General features: G+C 38.2%; 1 protein-coding gene across 1 annotated transcript in view; it reads left to right on the forward strand.

The window, feature by feature from the left end:
- LRIG3 (leucine rich repeats and immunoglobulin like domains 3) overlaps positions 1 to 20,329 on the forward strand; it is a 44,120-nt gene that overhangs the window by 928 nt on the left and 22,863 nt on the right. The window contains exons 2-3 of the mRNA XM_074901534.1: positions 6,540 to 6,611; positions 6,874 to 6,948. Coding sequence (XP_074757635.1) covers positions 6,540 to 6,611; positions 6,874 to 6,948 — 147 coding nt within the window. The remainder of the gene's footprint in view (positions 1 to 6,539; positions 6,612 to 6,873; positions 6,949 to 20,329) is intronic.

A 20,329-nucleotide genomic window follows, 5' to 3' on the forward strand; every position in this document is an offset into this window, starting at 1 on the left:
TGAGATAAGAACTTTAAAAGTAAACAGGAAGACTTTCAATTAGTTGTGGCTAATTCTGTTCAATTGCCTCGTCTGGAGGTCATGCTGCTTTACTCATGAAATGTGGATGGCTCTATTGACACCATATGGAACTGAGCATAGGAATGGCTATGGGAGTTGAGTATTTCCAGGAGTGGCGTAGGAAAGTGTGAGGGGAAAGAACCTTTTTTTTTTTTTTTTTATCCCTTTCGGTTTATGTGATTGAAGCATACGAATCAAATACCGGATCTGCTTTACATTCAACAACTGGTTTTGCTTCCTATTAAATTTCAGCCCTCCTGTTCTTTTGAACTATTTCAGTACGCTGACGTAAGTTTTCTGACAAAACCTAAAGCTTTTTTGATACTAAGGTAGGCTTCACAGCTTAATTTCTTAGTTTAGCTTACTTTAGCACAGTTAAGTTAAAATTCAGGTGTTTCAGCATGCTAAAAAGAAACCCAAGGGGACGAATCACACAACTTTCATTTTTAGAGTTGCTTTAAAAAGCATTTTGCATTAGCAGTAATCCAAATTTGTCTGTTCCACTTAGGTTACTGAGAGAATAAAACATATTGCAGGGCTTTTTTGTTAGCACAAGAGAGGTTTTTCTAATTAGAATTCCCTTGGTAGTGTAAATTGTCCTTATGTAAGTTCACATTCCTTTAAAAGTGTGAGAAAATAAGTTCCACTTGTATAAATAAGCTTTGGTCTGTTGTAAGAAACCCTGCTGTGGTTACTCATTGGACAGCTGTGTCACTTGCTCTTAAACTCACAGGAGTACCTACATCTTTGTAGGTGTCACCAAACCATGTGATCTGGCCCCTTTTGTGTAAATATTTCTTTTGTTTGTGTCAAACGCCTTAGAAGTACCCCGCGCTTTCTTCCTTCCCCTCTTAGTAAGAGAACAAGGAAGAGTGCTGCCTCGGCGGTTACTTCCAGCTACCCCACTACTTGGAGCTGGGATTGCGCAGTCTCCAAGTTTATAATGCGTTCCAGTTTTGCATACGAAAAAAAGGTTTGACTAGCCTGGATTACTGTTGCAACAAACTGTGCATTTACAAATTGTAAAAGACTGTTTATGAATTTTATTGGTATATGTTTACTGTGTTTTCCATGGAAGTCCATAGCAGGTATAGCCAAAGGCTAGTAGTAGTTTAATTGCAAGCTTTCCAATCCTCTTTAGAAAACAAGAGCTATTACACCATGTTCTCAGTATATGATCGCAAGAACTCCCAAGCAGGAGAGTGAAAGCTCTTGTGCCAGAGAAGGTCTAGGCCTGCTTTAGGCTCTGCACCTTCCCCTGCCCATCCATCTACTTACCCAGATGGAGGGTGGGTCAGAGGAAGTTGGTTTTTTGACTCTTTCATGCTCTTTGTGTTCAAATCTCTCAGTGAAATAAAATGAGGGTGTCTAATGTGGAAAGGCTGTGTGACCTCAGAGTGGACAAGGAGGGAAATAACTCGAGCTTTTTTTTTTTTTTTTTCCCCTTTCATTTTGGTGGCGTGAAACTACTGCTTTCTACGGAAGTGGCTTCACAAGATGGGGTGTAAACGGAATATAATTGCCAGCTTTACTGTGATTTTAGCCCAAACCGCCATCTTCTATAACCCTGCCTTAGTAGAAGATAACAGTTCACTGAAAACTGATAAACGTTTGTAATGGCTTTGTGTACAGTTTTGAAGTTAGGTTTCCATTTACTTCCAGGATGCGTGTCCTGCGCTTGCAAGAATGTGGTTTCGTTAGAGCTGGTGTAGCAGAGGTGGAGGGAGAGAGGAGGAGTGTTTGAGCATTGGCCAGTGTCCTCCGTGCATGCAAACTCCCGGTGGCACTGCCATACTCCTCGCCAGGTTCACCGAGCAATGCTAAAACTGTTGGTGGGGCAGGAGGGAAAGTCTGAAAGATGGTTTTCGCTTGTGTTTGTATTACGTCTTTAGTATTTACATTTTATAAATCCTCTAGTTCTCTACCAGAGTTGCCAGAAAAAAAAAAAAAAAGGGCTGTATGGTTTTCACAGCTGTTTTTCAATATTTTCCAGACTAAAACTTGAACATAGCAAGCTGATTTATGAGTCACTTTGGATCAGTGTCTTAAAACAGCTACAGCCTGGCTTTTTGTTTTTCAGCTCTCCTGATTTCTGCTGAATTAGCAGCTCTATAGGCCCCAGTGGGACTGATTAAGAAGCTGTTGCTGGATTTGCATTTTAAAATTTGACTTGGGGCTCAGGTTTCTGAGTTCTCTAAGGAAGAAGATGATAATTGTGACTAAGTGTTGTAAATTAAGTTAAAAGTTATATTTATAAAATGTGTGGAGAAACACTCGCCCTCTCCCATTATTCATTAGGCCTTCCTTTCAATTTTTTTATCAGACAAACATTGATGTTCAGAGTTACGTTTCAGCTTTCTAACACAGATGTGTGAGTTATGAAAGATGGTCATACAAACGTAATGAAATATTGAAAATAGGTTCTTTCATAAAATGGTGTTCTAAAAAGGGCCTCAAAAACTATGGCATGCTTTTTCAAGTGGGGGCAATTCTACTTAAATGTTCAATCACTTTTATTAGAAATCTGAGGTGAAGAACAGGTATATATACTTTTTATTGTTATAAATTTCTTAATATAAATCTGGTTTCTGAAGTTTCTGAGTGCATTCACTGTTATGTCTTTCATGGCTTTTGAAATTCTAGTAGCAAAAGTAATTACAGAGGAGAGATTTTCTCCCCACCTGTAATGTGATTTTTATCAGACAAGGAGAATTCAGAAATGGAAAATGCACAGTAATAATCTTAGTGTTTCAACATTGTCAGTTCCATTTCTGTGAGGGAAAAATACTGATTTGTTTTCAAACCTTTTTGTCATACATGTTTTAAGATATCTTGAGAAGTGCATTGGACTGAAATGCAGCTTTGCACCAGGGTTGATAGAAGCAATGGATCTGAGGCATTTTTAACATCGAAAAATCTAAGTTTGAGGAACTTCTGTAGGCTTAAGCTTCACTTATGGTAAAAGACAAATATTTAAAATCTTGGTTCACTTCCAACCACTCTGACTTAAAAATGTAACTTGCAAGGCTTTTTTTCCTGAAGTTTCTCATGCCACTAGTAGTGAAATAATGTTTAGTAAAATACTTGTAATTTGTATTTTATCCAACAATTGGTAGACAAGCATGTATGCATCTGTGTGAAACAGTCAAGTCAGTATTGTCTGGAGGTTGGTTTTTTTGTTTTGCTTTGAGGGGTTTTTTTTAACTTGTTGGACAACCTGCTGTAAGTAAACCAGGAATGAGGAATTTGTATGTATGTATTTTTTAAAGTGGGTGCTATGTGGAAAATATGAGTGTATCTTTAGTGTTAAACAACAAACACAAAAACCATAGCTGGAAACCTAACTTAAGTTGTTAACGCTCACGGTTGCCTTGATAGACTCCAGATGGATGTGAGCTTGAGCTGTGAGTGAAAGTGTCTGGCTCCAGTGTGGTGATCATGCACAGCAGTGGTTGTAATTGCAGGATTTTTATAGTTTAAGGACTCTGCCAGATATATATATTTTTTTAACATGTTACAACTCCAACAGAACAAATCTACTCATGTCTGTTACTGTCTGGTAGGTCCTTTAGGCAAACATATTTTAAATAAACCTGTTACACGGTTTTTAGATGAAATGAAGAAATGCAGGTTTTTAGCATGTTGAAAGCTCTTTGTTGAAATAATTACTGATTCCTAGGTCTCGTCTGAAGCATGAAGAACAGTAACATATTAGGCACTAACAGCCATAACTTCACTGAATTTTCGGCTGTTTATTTTCATAGTTCTTACAATCCCTACAGAGCAAAGCCAAATGCTGAATTGAGTTTAAGGGTAAAAATTGTCTCTACTCTGTCTGCTTTAAAGGATCGGGTTAGATTCCCATCTAGATCTTTGTAACAGCATATTTTTTCAGAATTTAAGAATGCAGTATGAGAATTTCAAATCTATGCAGCTAATGTTTTCAGATGTTAAACAGAGGTTTCTCTTCAGTCTATGGCCAGATGAATGTTTGTACTAGATTTTTAGGCAGTGGCAGTCCTCTAACTCAAGTTGGTTAACCTCATTTACAGGAGAACTCAAAATCATAATGATGAAGCCAACATTTGTGGATTTTTAAAAATGTTAACGCCGTATTGGTTTTCCGTTTTTAAGAGGAAAATCTGTAGGCATTTAGACACCTGGAAAAAGGTGCCAGGTATATATTAGGTGCTTGAGCCCAGAGATGAGTTTCTGAAAACATCCCCTCTGTGGCCACCTGAAGGTGGTGGAGGGTGTTCCCCTTCTCTAGATGGCCAGTCCTCAACACCACTTTTTTTGGCTGGAAAATGCCTTTTGCACCTGTGAGTCTGCCCTTTGAACACTCCTGTGCAACCCTGGCTTGAGAAACACAGCGCAGATCTCCTCCCTGCCCGTGGCTGTGAGCCAGGCGCTGGTGCTGCAGCTCCGCAGCCTGCTGGGCCTGATCCAGTTGGCTGGCTCAGAGCACACCTCGTAACCGGGTACTGATGGTACCCCTTGCAATGCCTGTTATGTGCCTGAGATTACTTTTAATGTTTGATTTTATTTATTAATTTTTTTAACCACTGACTCCAGGGGAGGACAAAAGGGATGATGGAATTGTCCTGGCAACATTGGAACAAGTACTGGATAAAATGCCAAACAGTTGGGGGAGTCTAAAACATGGTTTTACTGTCCCCTGTGCTGTTGAAGAAACTCAGGTGCCTGGCTGGGTTGCAGCATTACACCTGTGTCTGAGGATATGCAGTGGTGGGTGCAGAGAAAGCAGAGCTCTCTATATGTGCACTTGTTCAGGGCTTAGTCACAGAGCAGAACACCTAGCACAGACCCTGCCCCTGCTTTGATTTAAGCCAGTTCTGGTCAATGTGCAGCAAGGACATGCTAATCATCAGGTTTCTTCGCTTCCAGAACTGTAGATGGAGAGTAGACCTGTCCATGGCAGTCAGGACTGTTTGACATGCTCAGTATAGGTGACTGTACTGAGTCATGTTATCCAGAAAAAGTAAGGAATCCTGGGGTTCCTTCATAGATTCAGCGTGAAATAATACACTTCATGCTCACATGTCGTGGTGATGACCCCAGGCATGTTGGGTTCAGTGCTTAATTAGCATGAGTAAAAGTGTCATGAAGTGTGAGAAATTTATTTGCTAATCTGATGCTACAGCAGCTCACTGTTGAATCTTGCTGATGCCTGCTTTGTGTCTGCATTGCAGACTCTCACTGGAGCGAGTTTAAGAACTCCTTAAAAATAGTGCCATTTTTGTTTGCTGACTTGGATAAACTCTGTGTAACAGTGTCCAGCGAGCACTTCGCAGATGGCGGAATTGGTACAGGCAAGATAGTGACAGGCTGTAGTATGGGAGCAGAAAGGTGCGTGTTGTGGTGGATGAGTGACTAAGAAGTGGGAGGTTTTCAACACGGTTAAAATAACAGTTGTGAGTCTACCACTTGTGCAGATCTCTACAGATGTGTGAGTCTGAGTTTCTGTAATTAGCTTCTCTGACTTCTATTGTATGGTTATTCTTCTATTTCTGTGATGTTTTCAGTACTTTTGAGGCTACAGCAGAAGTTTCTTAGGACTCTGGTGTCAAATGTTTAAGAGGATGTATAGTATAGATGCACGGTGTCTGTAGGGAAAAGAATTTCTTGACATTAATCAAGAAAATGTGTGGCATTCTTAGTACCCTAGCTTGTGTGTAGTAAACACTGCAAAGGTGCTAACAAAATTTTTTATAAACAACATCAGTATATATTTGGGATCTTCAGTACAGAGTGGCAGTACAGAGCTGAGTGCTCAAACTACTTCAAGTGTGATTAAGTGCAGTATTAATGTGACTAGTATATAGACATTTTAAAACTCAATAGAATAAGGCCATTCTATGTGTTTTCTTCTGATATTGCTTGTTTTCCCCATTAAATTTGGTTATGTAGGAATTGAGTCCTGAATTGTGTGAAAGCATAAAACCAGAACTGACTTTTATGGACAGTCCTCATCGTGTAGTTAGAATCTGTGCATTGCTTTAGAAAAGTGAGAAGAGTAAATGTTACAAATATTATGGTTGACTCAAAGAATGAGACTGCTGTGAGTATTGGTTTATGAATTTTCCTTGTAACCTAAAGGTTGCTTTAGCCAGATATTTTGTTGTGAAGAGGTGGGGGAAAGGAGTTGTTGTTGGTGTATATGAGCCAAAATCTTAAGATTTTGAACATGGGTCTTGCACACATCCCAGTGAACAGTTCTAAATCATTCAGAGGTATAGGAAATTATTTGGCACTGCTGGCAGTGATCAGGTATTTATACACTTATTTATACCTAGTATACTCAAATGGGTTTCTATTCTAATTCTACTAATATTAAAAAAACCCCTCTTTTTATGTGCTTGGAAACAAATGATCACATAATTTGGATTTAGACTGCATTGCTTTACCCCATATTTTATGGCAAAGCTGACAGGCTCTTTATTTTTGTAACCTCATAGGGACTTAAGTCACAACAAACTATCTTCAATCAAGACCAGTCTCTTGGATCACCTTCATAGTCTTCAGGAAGTGTAAGTTAATTTGTCTTAATTAAAGAAAAGAAAATAAAATCAAAAAAACCCAACCAGTGTTTGTGTATGCTAATTGTATAGCTATTTCTCTAGGGATGATCGGTTGAACAACAAAGATGTTTGCTGTTCTGATATTTTATGTTAAGTGAAACTGGAATTATTTTTTAATTCTGGTGTGACACTGTTCAGCAGTTTAGCAAGTCCAATGTACATACTTTTGATTTAACATCAAAGCTGACTTTCCCTTTTTTAATATTAATAGGAAGTTGAACAGCAATGAACTGGAGATCATTCCAGATCTGGGACCAGTCTCTGCAAATATAACTCTTCTGTCTTTGTAAGTAGATCCTACTCTTGTCCCTAGTTAGTGGAACTAACTCTGCAGGGTTCATAGAAATACATGCATTACAGAGATTAAAGTGAAATAATTGGATATAGAACAGCTTGTGGTTATGAAGTTGATTATGTCATATTGTTTAGCAGGTTGTTTAAAACGTGTATAATTGAGTTTAATCCTTGTAGTTTTTATGTTTCCTTCAGATACAAAGACTGCATTAGAATTAATTTATGTTGTGGTGGTGCCCAGAAGCCTCAGCCCTGTTGTGCTAGGCACTGTACAAACATCAGTAAATGTTACACAAACTTGTACAATGTGGACTTTAAAACAAGAGTTACACTCTATCATTATGCATCTTGGCTGAAATCCCACTTGCGTTAAATCATGGCAGAATTCCATTAATTTCAGTGGGCAGTGTGGGGAAATCCCCTCGAGATGTAGCTTCAGGACAAGTATCTAGGTTAGATGTTTTACCAATATCTTTAGAATGTCTTTTTGAGCCCATTCTAATGTGTCGACTTTTTTTTTTTTTTTTTATGGCTGCAGTTAATACATATAATTGTGACACACAATTATGTTCATTGTTTTGTTTGGGAGAAATTAGTAGGTTACTTGATGTTGCATCTGTAATAAAAGTATAAAGTTGTAAAAGGCATATAGGGCTCATAACCAAACCAGCTGATTTTAAAGGAAACTTTATTCCAGAGGTTTTCACTTGAAATCAGTTTGATTTTTTTTTTTTTTTACTGTGATCTAATTTCTCTAAAATGTTGAAGGAACTCCTAACAAAAATAGTTGCTATCATACTGTTAATTGGAAAAAAGAAGAGACACGTTTTTCATGTGTGAGATTTGTGTTTTATCAATGGGAATCCAAAGCTAGTAATATGTAGCCCTCTGGTCAAATCCTGCCCTTGAATACAAATTGCAAGTTACCTTTCTTGAAGAAGCGTAAAGGGTTAAAACAATACAGTAAACTTTGGAAAGCTGTTCAGTTAATTAAACTGATCACTATTCAATTGCTTGCATCTGGTGATTTATAGGGGTTTGTTTTTACTCTAGGTCCAGGTCAGTTAAGTCAGCTGGTGCAGCCGCTGTGTCTGGACTGCTCTGTTTGAATAAGAACTAAGTGACATTTGATACTGATGTGGTTTCTTACAGATCAGAGTCAGAAAAGAATGAAAGAAAAAGCAGATGGTGTCTGACAAATAACTGTTTAATTTAAGCATTTCTTCTGTTTATTATTAGTGTTGATGTTATTTTTACACTGGCATAGCATTCTGTAGTTTAAGCACCTATTCAACTATAGAATTTTTTTTTTGTTAGCCACATTGGTAAGGTTCTTAATACCACAAGGTTGGAAATATTAACATAATAAAGTGGTTTATTTCCTCCTGCCTCACTTCTGATGAACAAAGTTGAGAATTTGTCTTAGCATCTCCTCCAGTCTTTCTCATGGAAGCTTAACTAGTTTGGATTAACTTAAAATCATCCTTCTGCAGCTATGGAAAGATTTTTGTATTCCTTTGAGACAATAAATGAAAATGAATCCTTTCTGGATTAGTCGTTCCATATCCTTAGGTCACTAGCTTGATTCATTTACTCAGGTGGTCAAACATGGAAAAACCTTTGTTAGATCTGTGCTCTGCACTGTATATACTGACACTTAAAAGGAGGAAAAAAAAAAAAGTATTGTGAAAAGCTGTTATCGTACTACTAATGCAGTTAAAGTTGGTCTGGTTAGGTGCTAGCTTGATCTTGTTCTAATTTCTATTACTTCTGTGTGGTGTCGGGAGATTATTGAATGTAAGCATGCTCCAGCTGAGATTTAATACCTATTCTATGACCACAGTAGAGAATCCTTGAGATTACTGTAGTAGAAATAATTCACTAAGTACTTTAAAGGTTTTACATTAACTTACGAATGTCAGGGTATAATAGTTAAGACAATTGTTTGTTTTATGTAGATCTGTTTTGATATGGAACATAAAATTAGAGTGTTACTGCATTGTTCAAAAATAAAACATCTTGTTTCTTTTGCAAAGGTTTCTCTTTAAAACATAGTATACAATAATAGAATCATTTAGGTTGGAAGGGCCCTTTAAGATCATCAAGTCCAACTGTTAACCTAACACTGCCAAGTCCACCACTAAACCATGTCCCTTAAAAACGTGTAGATGTAGCACTTAACGACCTCCAGGGATGGTGACTCCAACACTCTCCTGGGCAGCCTGTTCCAATGCTTGACAACCCTTTTGGTGAAGAAATTTTTACTAATACCCCATCTAAAGCTCCTCTGGTGCAACTTGAGTCTGTTTCCTCTTGTCCTATCACTTGTTACTTAGGAGAAGAGATCGACACCTGCCTCACTGCAACCTCTTTTCAGGTAGTTGTAGAGAGCAATAAGGTCTCCCCTGGGCCTTCTTTTCTTACAGGTTGGAAGTTATTTATGTGAAGGTGTTAAATCTCATTTTACAGAAAATAATATAAATAGAGGAATAAATATACAGCAGTTGTCTGGAATAAAACTATATGTAATATAGTGATATTGTAAATGGACGAATATTCACTCTAATGATACTTTTTCTTTTAGAAGTGAAAAAATATATTCACTTATTTTTTCTGTGTTGGATGTTATTTGGAGGGGTTGAATCAAACCGAGTTAACATATCTAAGTCACGTGAAGAAAACACATATGGAACAATTAGAATATAATTTTTAGAACAGCTCTTCAAAGAATCATTGTACTTGAAACATCTGATGACTTTCTTCAGGATTTTAAACTTTCATATGAAAGGAGCTTATGGAACCTTTCCAAAAGAAACCACTGTCTCTTTGTTGAGTCTTTGTTCTGACTTTCAAATAATAGCAAAAAAGAGGGTGCTAGTCTTCTGGAACTTGATTTGATTACATTGCTTATGAGATACATATACATTGGTTTAATACTGTCAGTTGAAAAGTCCGTCTTTTTTTCCAAGGAGTCTTCAAGGAATGCTGTGGAAGTGGTGCCCTCCTTTCTTGCTAAAATCTTAATTGTTGAAGAAACTATGTTCTTGCAAGAATTTTTTTTCACTTAGTGCTTGTCAGTCAGATGTGGAGCCTTAGAATTTTACCTGTTCTGAAAGAATTTTCTTACCCTGCAAAGGAAATTATACTGCTGGTATGTGTATGAATAATAGTGCAGGTATCTCCATACAGCACTGTATGTCTAAGTTCTTTGAATAGTGTAAACAAGCATGGGTGGATTATCGTGTTAGTGTAGTTTCCATTTCTGGAGCTACTTCATTTCTAGCTATCTAATTGATACTTATCTAGCATAGATATTTACATACTGTTAAATTAAGCAGGGTGAACAATAGATGTTCCCAGTCTCACGCTCATGGTCTGTCTGTAATGTGAAACAACAATGCCAACATTCTGTTTTTATGGATGATAGTTGAGAGTTGAACACCATGGGAGAGAAAAGTATCAGGCAGGCACACACCCCTACCACCCTGGGAAGACCTTATGTATGTGTGAAGGAGTATACAAGCACATGCAGGCACACTCTAATTACATGGCTGGAGATGCATATGTGATTTTTATTCATGTGATGAGTATGTATCTTGCCACATGGCATAGGAGAGCTTCTGAGCCTCCTGGGAACCTGGAAACTGCTGTGAACTAAATGGGTGGTACTTCGGGCTAAATCTGGTCAGGAGGCCTTAGGTTGTGAAGCTGTGATGGCTTGCCTGACACTAACAGATGTAATACATTCTGGACAGAGCAAAGAGTAGGATTTATCTTCCCTACCCTAATTTCTTGACAGTTTGACATAGTAAGTATGAGTTCCTAACTGTAGATCCTCCTCAGGGTGAGTGGAGAAGAAAAGGCTCTCTCTGAGGTGATTTGTCTTCCCAAATATAATTCAGATGACTTTCCTACTGCAGTCCATATCAGATGTCTATTTTAAACTAACTTCTACATGTCTAGAGTTAGGTTATCTTTGAAATGTCTAGCCATTGTACTTGGGCATGCCTGTCTTACAGTGATGTTACTTGCAAAGGTCTGATTGCATCTTTCAGCATGGTTGACCATCTAAGTCAATTACTTGAAATTGAAATTGCAGCGTGTTCTTTTTTTGATCTGCCAGCCAGCCCTTCTCTCTGTCTTCTGTGAGAGAAGGCAGGAAAACAGCAGTTCATCAATGCAGCCATTTGCCAGAGATTGCCAGCTCTCCAGTCAGCACAGTAGCTCTAGTCAGGAGGCCCGGTTTCCCCAGGTAGCAGACAACATAAGCTTTTGGGGAGAATACTGGATTTAACAACTTTTTACCACAAATATATAATGTACAGATGCTGCACACAGTAATGTAGGTGTATTTACCTATCCCTAGAAGAAAAATGTTAGATGTTTCCTAACTTGCATTCCTGAAGTGCTCGTCAAAACAGTTAAATTAATGTAGAATTGATTTAAATGGTTGTGGTAGAAAATTCTTCAGTTCTGGGAAAATGAACAAGTTATTTTTTCATTGTTTCTAGATAGGTGGATCACTTTTGTGTAAGGTAGAGAAATGGGCACTAATGTCCTTGTTCCTGGAGAGCAAGCAAAGGTTCTGAATTTGGTTCATATGCTAATGGCATTTCTTATCCAACATGTACCAGTCCTGTCCTATTTATCCTGAAAATCTGCTAGAGCCTGTACTGTTAATACATGAGAAGAAAAGTAGTGGCTTTTAGGTCTGTCATTCCTGTAAAGTTTTGTACCTAGGTTGAATCCAGAAATAGATTGAAACCAAGTAATATAAGTACAGTAGCCTTGTGTAGAAGTCCTGTGTGGTGTTTAACTACCAACTACTGTTTGCATAGTTTGCATACATTACTTTAAAACTCTACGTAAAATATTAATTACTTTTAGTGCGATTAGTGCTTTGTAAGGAAGGCAGTGGATTTGCAAATGCTACAACATAATTTTTGTTTAAGGATATACAGTTTAAATAAGAAACCCATGCTACTTGCAGAATTTTAAAAAGTGCATAATTGTAGACACCATCCAACATCATCAGTGCACTATATCCGTGAGCACTGTGGAAGGCAGCAGTGACTTTAAAGAGACAGAACAGTTTCGAGTACTAAAGTATCCTTCCTCCCCAACTGAATTTTACTGTTCTTATCAAAATGTATGTGTAGAACTAGAATTAATATTAAAAAAAAAAAGCATGTTTCTTATTACCCACATCCAGGATATGTTATATAGTAATCATATTGCTGTCTGTAGGGACTAGAAAAGCTGTACGTGCCAAAGTCTCTAGTATGTATAGTGAAATTCTGATGTTAGGCTAGCTTTAAATGAAGGAGTGTTTTAAATACACTTGTGATTTTACATTTTATTGAATAGAAATGATCTCATTTAGAAACACTAGTACATATGGTACAGATGATTTAGATGGTAATACCCTTGTAGCTTATGCTGTAAAGGCTGATCATGCTAATCCAGAACACAAATACTTGGTCTTCCTAAAGCCAGAGTGGAAGATACAAAGTTCATGGTGCAGAAGTAAAAGGAGCATGGATGATTCACAGTTCAGTAATGTTTTACATTAATGTGTGTTTTTTATTAGATTCCCACTTGACTTTTTACAGAATGTAAAATCTGTTTATAAGAGATATATAGAATATGCAACATGGTACAGGTTTTCCTTTGCTATGCTGAGGAGACCCTCCAACTCCATCTATATGGAAAGCCTTTGAGGCAGTTAAAACAAGGAATCACGTGGCCATTCACTTTGGAATTCTGGAATGATGAAAAATGTTGCCAGTATTGAGGAGGTGTCTTGAAATGTGCCCACTAGTTTGTTAGCTGATGAACTAAATCCACAAGTCACTTTTCTGAAGGCTTTCTACAGCCTTCATTTTGTAATGTCTTTCTGTCCATATATAGGGAGTTTAAATGCATCATCTTTGAAGACACATATATTGTGTCCTGGATGTTTAAAAAGGTAAATGAACAAAAAACATTAACAAAAAAGATGGATCAGGAGATAAAAGCAGGACAAAAGAACTGTAAAGCAGCCGGTCTTAGGTGATTGTAGAGGTCACAAGTTTTCATAGGAAGCAAAATGGTTTCAGCTTTAAATACAGCTTTCTGATCGGCCACTATAAAATTACTCTGACTACTTGGTTTTGATTACTTGATTATTAATCTCAGGCCTTTGGTATTCATCAAAGACTTCTGACAAGCAAACCTAAAAGCTAGAAGTGAATTGCTATACTGAAAAATAGAGACATTCTCTTCAAAGGAAAAAATAATATCAAAATTACCTAAGCCATCAATAATAATTTGTTAAAAAAAAATATTATTTTGATCACTGAAAACAAAAAAACCTGAGGGAATGCCTAAAAAGTTTTTTCAGGCCCAGACAGTAGTCTGTGGTCTGAATTGGAGGTTCTACTTGTTGCTCATCTAACCCACATAGCTGTAGCAGGGAATTTACTGGAGAAGATCTTGCAAGTTTTTGTGTAGAGTTGTCGAAATAAGGTCTGAAATGTTAAAATTAAGTTATCAGAAGAGCCTGATTTAGCTTTGTGTCCTGCTCCCTTGCTTAATTGCTCATTAATCCTGATTTCAGTCATCAGTAAAATTTCTTCAGTGGATAGCACACTTTGGTCCAATTTGAATAAAATTCCATTGATGAAAGAGCTGGTTACAACATGGTAGTTTCTTGAGATTGGTAAAGTATCAGGCAGTAGAGATAGAGCTAACTCGGATGTGATACAAACCTCCAGTATGTGGAGCTTATGATACTGCACTGTCAGTATCTTTACTTACAGGGATTTCAGGGTGCATGGGATTGTTCATGCTACCTAACTTAAATCCTTTTTCAGATTACATATTTTTCTTTATAGCTCTTAAAACTAGGTGAACTAACTTTTAAATTGAAGTGGCTTATTATAGGTCTTTAGTCACAAGCTCAGCATCTTATTTAGTAAAGAATTGTAAATTCATTTGTATTTCAGACAGCTTCGTGCTTGCTTCCATTCTCCTTACCAGGAAGAATAACATAGTTTTACCTTCTTCATCTGGGGGGGAATAATACAGCATATACTGGTCACTGATTTTCATTCTTGATTAAAAAAAAAGTGTCTTTGCTGCCAAAAGTATACTCTTCCAAAATCTGAGCATGCACTGTCACATCCTGGCTTTGAATAACCAACATACAGCTTAAATGCCGTGTAACTTTATGCACAAATGTAGTTACTGAAGAAATGTGGTGGTTAATCCCTTGTACTGTTTAGAAGGGATTTTATTTTAGTATTGTGTGTCCATTTCTCTTTAAAATATGGAAAGTATATTTAAGTATGTTTTGTGATAATGGACGTACCAGATCATGCTACAGATAGTCATATTGAGAAGTATAATTCAATTAATTGAAGCAAACATGTGAAATAGATTATAAATTTGTATCAGCTGGCAATGTGGCAATAAGAGTGATAGTTTGCACTGTGTGACAGTATCTTACTGAAGAAAGTTCCTGTGAAGGGTCTTCTGTAAAGATAGAAGTTTTTTTCATAATCCTTGTTTTCAAAATTATTTGGAATAGGAGTAGGCATGAGAAATCTGCCTCTTTGTCATCTCACAGTACGCTGGCAGTGGAAGGTCTGTGTAAAATCCAGGAGAATGCTGTCTCAGTTTGCATTTAGAACGCTACAGTCACAAGAAAGAAGTTTAGACACAACTCCTGAAAATGAAAGCTTACATTCAGTAGGAGTGGATGCCTTTCACTTCTATGCTTGCCAGAGAAAGTGGTATTGTGTGTTTATAAAGCTAGCATACTAAACTGAAGTCTGGCTCCCAATATTAAGAAAATGTTGGTCAAATATTTTACATCCTTGTCATCTCTTCAGCTACCACTTTATTATGGGAAGGATTAAGATTTGGATGCTGCCTGGATGGAAGAGTTTGTTTTGAAGAAGGATTGAAAGAAAGGATAGAGGAATGCCAGACTGGGCTTCAGGCATAAGGCTACTTGGAGGAAGTCCCAAAAATGAGAGTGGTGGTAAACCATGTGTGACTTGAGCTGAAGTTGCAAGCAAAAAGCTAGAGCGAAAAAACTTACTGGAATTAGTTCTTGCAGTCTTTGACATTTGGTGTGGAGACTAAGAGGAAGTAGATGAAAGAATTTGAAAAGAAACCTGTCGTAGTCAGACTTGCAGACATGGAAACTAGACTTTTATGGCAGCAATTTAGGCTGAATGATGGGAAGGGTAAGAAGTATGTAGAAACCCAGAGTTTGTTGTAGTAAAAAAAATGAAGCAGTGTGAGTCTAGATGAATGCTTTTTCAGTGAGAATGGAAAAGAATGCAAATTTATGAGCTATTTGCAGTGGGAAAAACTAGCATGACTTTCTAATCAACAGTGTTAAAGATGGATTAAAAACAATAATAATGGATCAGAAAAATAGTAAACATTCTTCCTGTGTGACAAAATGGAAGAATGGTAGGAAATTTTACCAAGGAATAGGTGCCAAGTCATAGGGCATACAGTATGGAGAATGGGGGAAGTCAGAATGAAGTTGAGAGGTCAGGCCTAAGTCTTAGAGAAGTGGTAAGTGGGTATTGCAATAGGGCAATGAAATGTAATGACTTGGTGCCTTAAGTCAAATGGAAGTGGTTAGGAGAACATCCCTCAACTTGTATTGAGGGGTTAAGATTAGGAGTAGATCTAGAAGGGTGTGCAGTCTGCATGCTCCAAAAGTTGGGATTGGCTCTGTAACAGTAAAGGATAGATGTTTTTTCTTGACGAGCCCATACATCAGATTAGAAAGATGATTTATAATACTGGAGGGCAGTATTCTGGGTTTAATATAGGTTATACTTAAAATTGTCCAAGATTTTAGCATTTTTAGCATTAACTAACAGTCTCAGAGTACACCGTGTCTGCACTGGGTTATTATTCCTGTCGTCAACTCATGCTGAAATAGTTATGCCTGCATTGCTTTTGTTTACTGTCGTTAAAGCGTTGAGTTTACACATTCAAACTAACTTGTGTTATTTTGTAAAGGCCAGAAAGTGGAATGGGAAACAAACTCCAGGGTATCATGAAGAGAGTTCAGAAGAAAAGTTTAATTAATTACATATTGATACTATGACTGGAATCAGGAGAGAATTGCTATGGAAGTATCATGTGTTTGAAAGTTCGGATTTGTCTCTGTCTTCTTTTTGATGATGAAAACATCTCTGGTCCCAGAGTTGTTTCATTCTGCATCTTTCTTTTTCCCTTTTCCCAGTTTATGTTTGGTTTGGGAATCAAAAAAACCTTTGATCTCAAGTTTTGGACAGGGTATAAGTAGCCTACAGAGTTCTGAGTTTTCTTTTTCTACTTTATGCCTGAACACCACAAAAAACAAGAGCAGAGATGCTGACATCTGGCTTGAAAGAGCAATGACAGTCATGGATTGAAGGAGACGTTCAAAAGAAAGAACCGCTCCTTGCCGTAAGGAAGGTGAGAAGCCTGTGTTTGAAGGAGGCATCAGACACATAGACCAGTAGGACTGGAAGTGAACCAGAAACCTGACTCTATTTCTGGTGTCTTCATCTTGGAGAAAAACAGTTTCACTTGAAATATTTCTGTATCTAACAGTTGCAAAGGTTCAAAAAAAATGGATGTTCTTAATTCAGTGCAGTTGGGTGTTTAATGGTGAGAAAAGCACAGTCCCATTCATATAAGGGGATTTTTTTATAAGTGTAACATTCAGCTTGAAACTGTAATTACAATATTTTAAATGATGTAATTGTTCATTACAGCCTGGCTAATTTCAGTAGTCAAATGAGTAGAAATTGAAGAAAAAAGTCTTTTTTCTCTCTTTCTTCTTGTAGGAGTTACTGACTTTCTTTTGCTATGTGCTCCTTAAAGTTGTCCAGCCTTATCCTTAAAGCCATAAAGCCTGTGTCTTCTATCAGTTTCTGAAGAAATTTATTACAGTCTTGATCTTTCAACTTTACTATTTTTTTTTTCTTAAATTTTCTTCCACTCAGTGTATTGACATCATTGTTTCCTACAAGAGCTCCAAAAGTCCAAAGGAGTTTGGGAGGGCAGGAGTGGAAGTGCAAGAAACAATAGATGATATGCCAGGAGTCTTATGATGTCAGTGGGTGAGTGGAGGGACGAACAGGTGAAGCCACCACTAAGATTTGAGAAAATGTGAAAAAGGAGTCTGTGAGCTGTAGAGGCACGTAATGAAGACTACTTGGTACATGCTCAGATGTGGACAGTCACATCTGCTTTGCTTGTGCTCGAATATGGCTGCCTCCAAGCCAGCTCTAATCTGGAAGCCATGTAAACACAAGATGGTCAAACTAAACATCTATGAACCCTGTGTCTTGGCTTCAGCACTGCTCAGAAAGATATATCTAGCCCTAGCATGAGTGCTTTTTTCTCTTTATATGTTGTCCTAGTTTGAGCCCAGAGGGCAACTAAGCACCACGCAGCCACTTGCTCACTCCTTTCCCCTCAGGAATGGGAAGGAGGAAATAAAACAAAAGCCTCAGGAATCAAAATAAGTACAGGGAGGGATGACTCACCCATTAAATTAATTGGCAAAAGACAGACTTGTTAGGGGAAGAAAAAGAAGATCAATTCAATTTAAATACCGCCACTACCACCGTTTCATTTAACAAACAGAGTAGAACAGTGAAAAGTATAACCACATCTTAAAAGCACCTTTTCCCCACCCCTCCCTTCTTTCCTGGCTCAGCTTTGCTCTGTATTTCTCTACCTCCTTTCCTCAGCAGTGCAGGAGGCAGGGAATAGGAGGTATGGTCAATTCATCACCCGTTGTTTCTGCTGCTTCTTCCTCCTCAGGGGGAGACTCCTTGCACTCTTCCCCTGCTCCTGTCCAGAGGCAGTCCTCCATGAACTTTTCTCTGACATGAGTCCTTCCCATGGACTGCAGCGCTTCCTGAACTGCTCCAGCATGGGTCTCTGCCGTGGCTCGCAGTCCTCTCAGTGATGGACTGTTATGGCGTGGTTTTCCCTCAGAGTCCTGGTGTTCTTCGGGTGCAGCCACCTGCTCTGGCGTGGGGTCCTCCATGGGCTGCAGGTCAGCGTCTGCTCCACTGTGGACCTCGATGGGCTGCAGGGGCACAGCTTGCCCTCTCACTGCGGGCTGCGGGGGAGTCTCTGCTCTGATGCACCTTCTGCCCTCCTCATCCTTCTTTCTTCCACTGACCTCGGTGTTTGTACAGGTGTCTCCCTCACAACCCCTTCTCCTTCCAATTTCCCCTTCTTAACTATGTTATCACAGAGGTGCAGCCACCATTGCTAATTGGCTCAACCTTGGCCAGAGGTGGGTCCAGCTTGGAGCTGGGGGAGCTTCAAGAAGCTTCTCACAGGAACCCCCCTGTAGCACCCTTCCCTGCTACCAAAAACCCCTGCCACACACACAAACCCAGCACACATATCCTTGTAGTCTCTAGCAAGAGACTCTGCTATGATTTCATTTGCCTGTTTGTGAGGCAAATTCAATATATCCTGCTTCTCAGGGCTTAGTTGAAGAACAGGAGATACCATATTATTCCAGAATCACACAGGTGTTAAAACAGTTATTTACATCTAACAACTTTGGAGAACAGCCTGCACAGACACAGCTCTCCAAAACTGTCCTTCTTAGACAACTTGTTTTTTACCAGATTGTGCTACCTCCAGTGTCCTATACATGCTCCTTGTCAGGATCATGGTGTAAGATAAGACTAAGAGGTTCTCAAAACACAGCAGATCAAGATATACTGGAAGAAAGAGTTATGCTAAAGAAGGAAGTACAAGAGTATTTTTTTGTGCTGAGATTTTGAATAGAAACAAAGATAGGACTTCAGGTCTTAATCTGTTTCTGAGTTGGGGTTTCCATGTTACAGGTTCAGAGTAATGAAGCTTGCATAGATACTTCTTAGGTAGAAAACTTTACAAACTGACAATCTTTATCAAGAGATACTTAGTCATACTATCTCAGATCTTTAAAAATTGTTCTTTTTTTTTTCCAGCACATAAGAACTATTATGTCTAAATGGTATTAAGTAGATCTTTAACAAAATGGATACAGAAGTTGCTGTCCTGCTTTATATTTCCCCAGACGCAAGGAAAGTACAAGTCAATATGTCAGATATGTTGTAGCTGTTATTTATATAGAATGAATCTTGAGATTGTGATTGATAGGGTTGTTACAGATGTTTTGGCCTAGTGGTGTGGTTAGTCATGAATGCTGAGAGGGAAAGCTAAGGTTTCTCATACCTGTAATGAAAAACCAATACTCTGTTTTAAGCTGGTATTCACAGAGGCTTATGTAAAAATAATTAAATCAGTCTGCATGCACTCTTGGATTGTTGAGGGTTTTTTTTGCTGCAAGTCAGGGTGTAAGCACTCAAATTGCAAAAAGCATGTTCAAATTCGTGCAGTTATTTTTGGTGGTTTTATCTGTGTTCCTCAGTGTGCATGCTTTAGTTGTAACAGGAGAAGTTGTAAGGAAGCTGCAGTGTGTTGCTGTTCCTTGTACATGAACAAATTGTGATCAAATACTGCAGGTCCGCTTCTCTAAAAACTTGATGCACTGATTCTCTTGTTGCAGGGGATCTCTTGCTCTGATCTCCCCTTCAGGATCTGTGAAACCAATGTGCAGCTCCTTTTGTCTGAGCACAGTAATAACAGGACTCCTCTGGAAAGTTGGGGTTTTTTTGGTTTTGTTGTGTTTTTTTTTCACAGTGAACAAACTTGTATGTCATTGTGTCGACACAGAGGATACTGTTTGGTTCTGTCTTGACAATTAGATAGGCTTGCATTTTCAAACACGTCCTTCTTGACTGATTTTGATGGTGATTTGTCAGTTATGAGGAAGCCAATATGTTGTCTTTGTTTTCCTTCAGTGATGATTGTGAGAAAAAATCAAATCGAAGTTAGGCCTTAAAGTAGAACTATTTGGGTATGTTCAGCCCTGGATAATCTCTTTCCATGTCTGAATTATGGCTTAATTTTTGAACTTAAATTTTTTGGAAGAGAAAACTGGCCTAGGAGGTTGGAGCAGTAAGGAGTGAACCATTCAGTTATGTTGCATTTGAGTAGCTTCTACAACTACAAGTAAGCAGGAAGGTACAGTGAGGGCTGGTTTGTTTTTCATTGTGAGATGGACTAGGACTTTGATGCTTAGGTCTGTTTCACTGAACAAAAGAAGTTGCTTTCTCCCCACATTATGACCTCACCATCTCCAAAAAAGAAAAATGTTCCCTGAAACAAACAAGCTGGGGTTTTTTGTTTGTTTGTTTTTGTTGTAACCTGGTCTGTGTCAGGTAATTTACCAGTTAGTTTAAGTGCTAATCTGAAGGCTGTGTAAGAGTTTTATTCAGTTCCATTAGGTCCAA

The sequence above is a fragment of the Athene noctua genome, chromosome 3, assembly GCF_965140245.1.
Source record: "Athene noctua chromosome 3, bAthNoc1.hap1.1, whole genome shotgun sequence".
Classification (NCBI taxonomy): domain Eukaryota; kingdom Metazoa; phylum Chordata; class Aves; order Strigiformes; family Strigidae; genus Athene; species Athene noctua.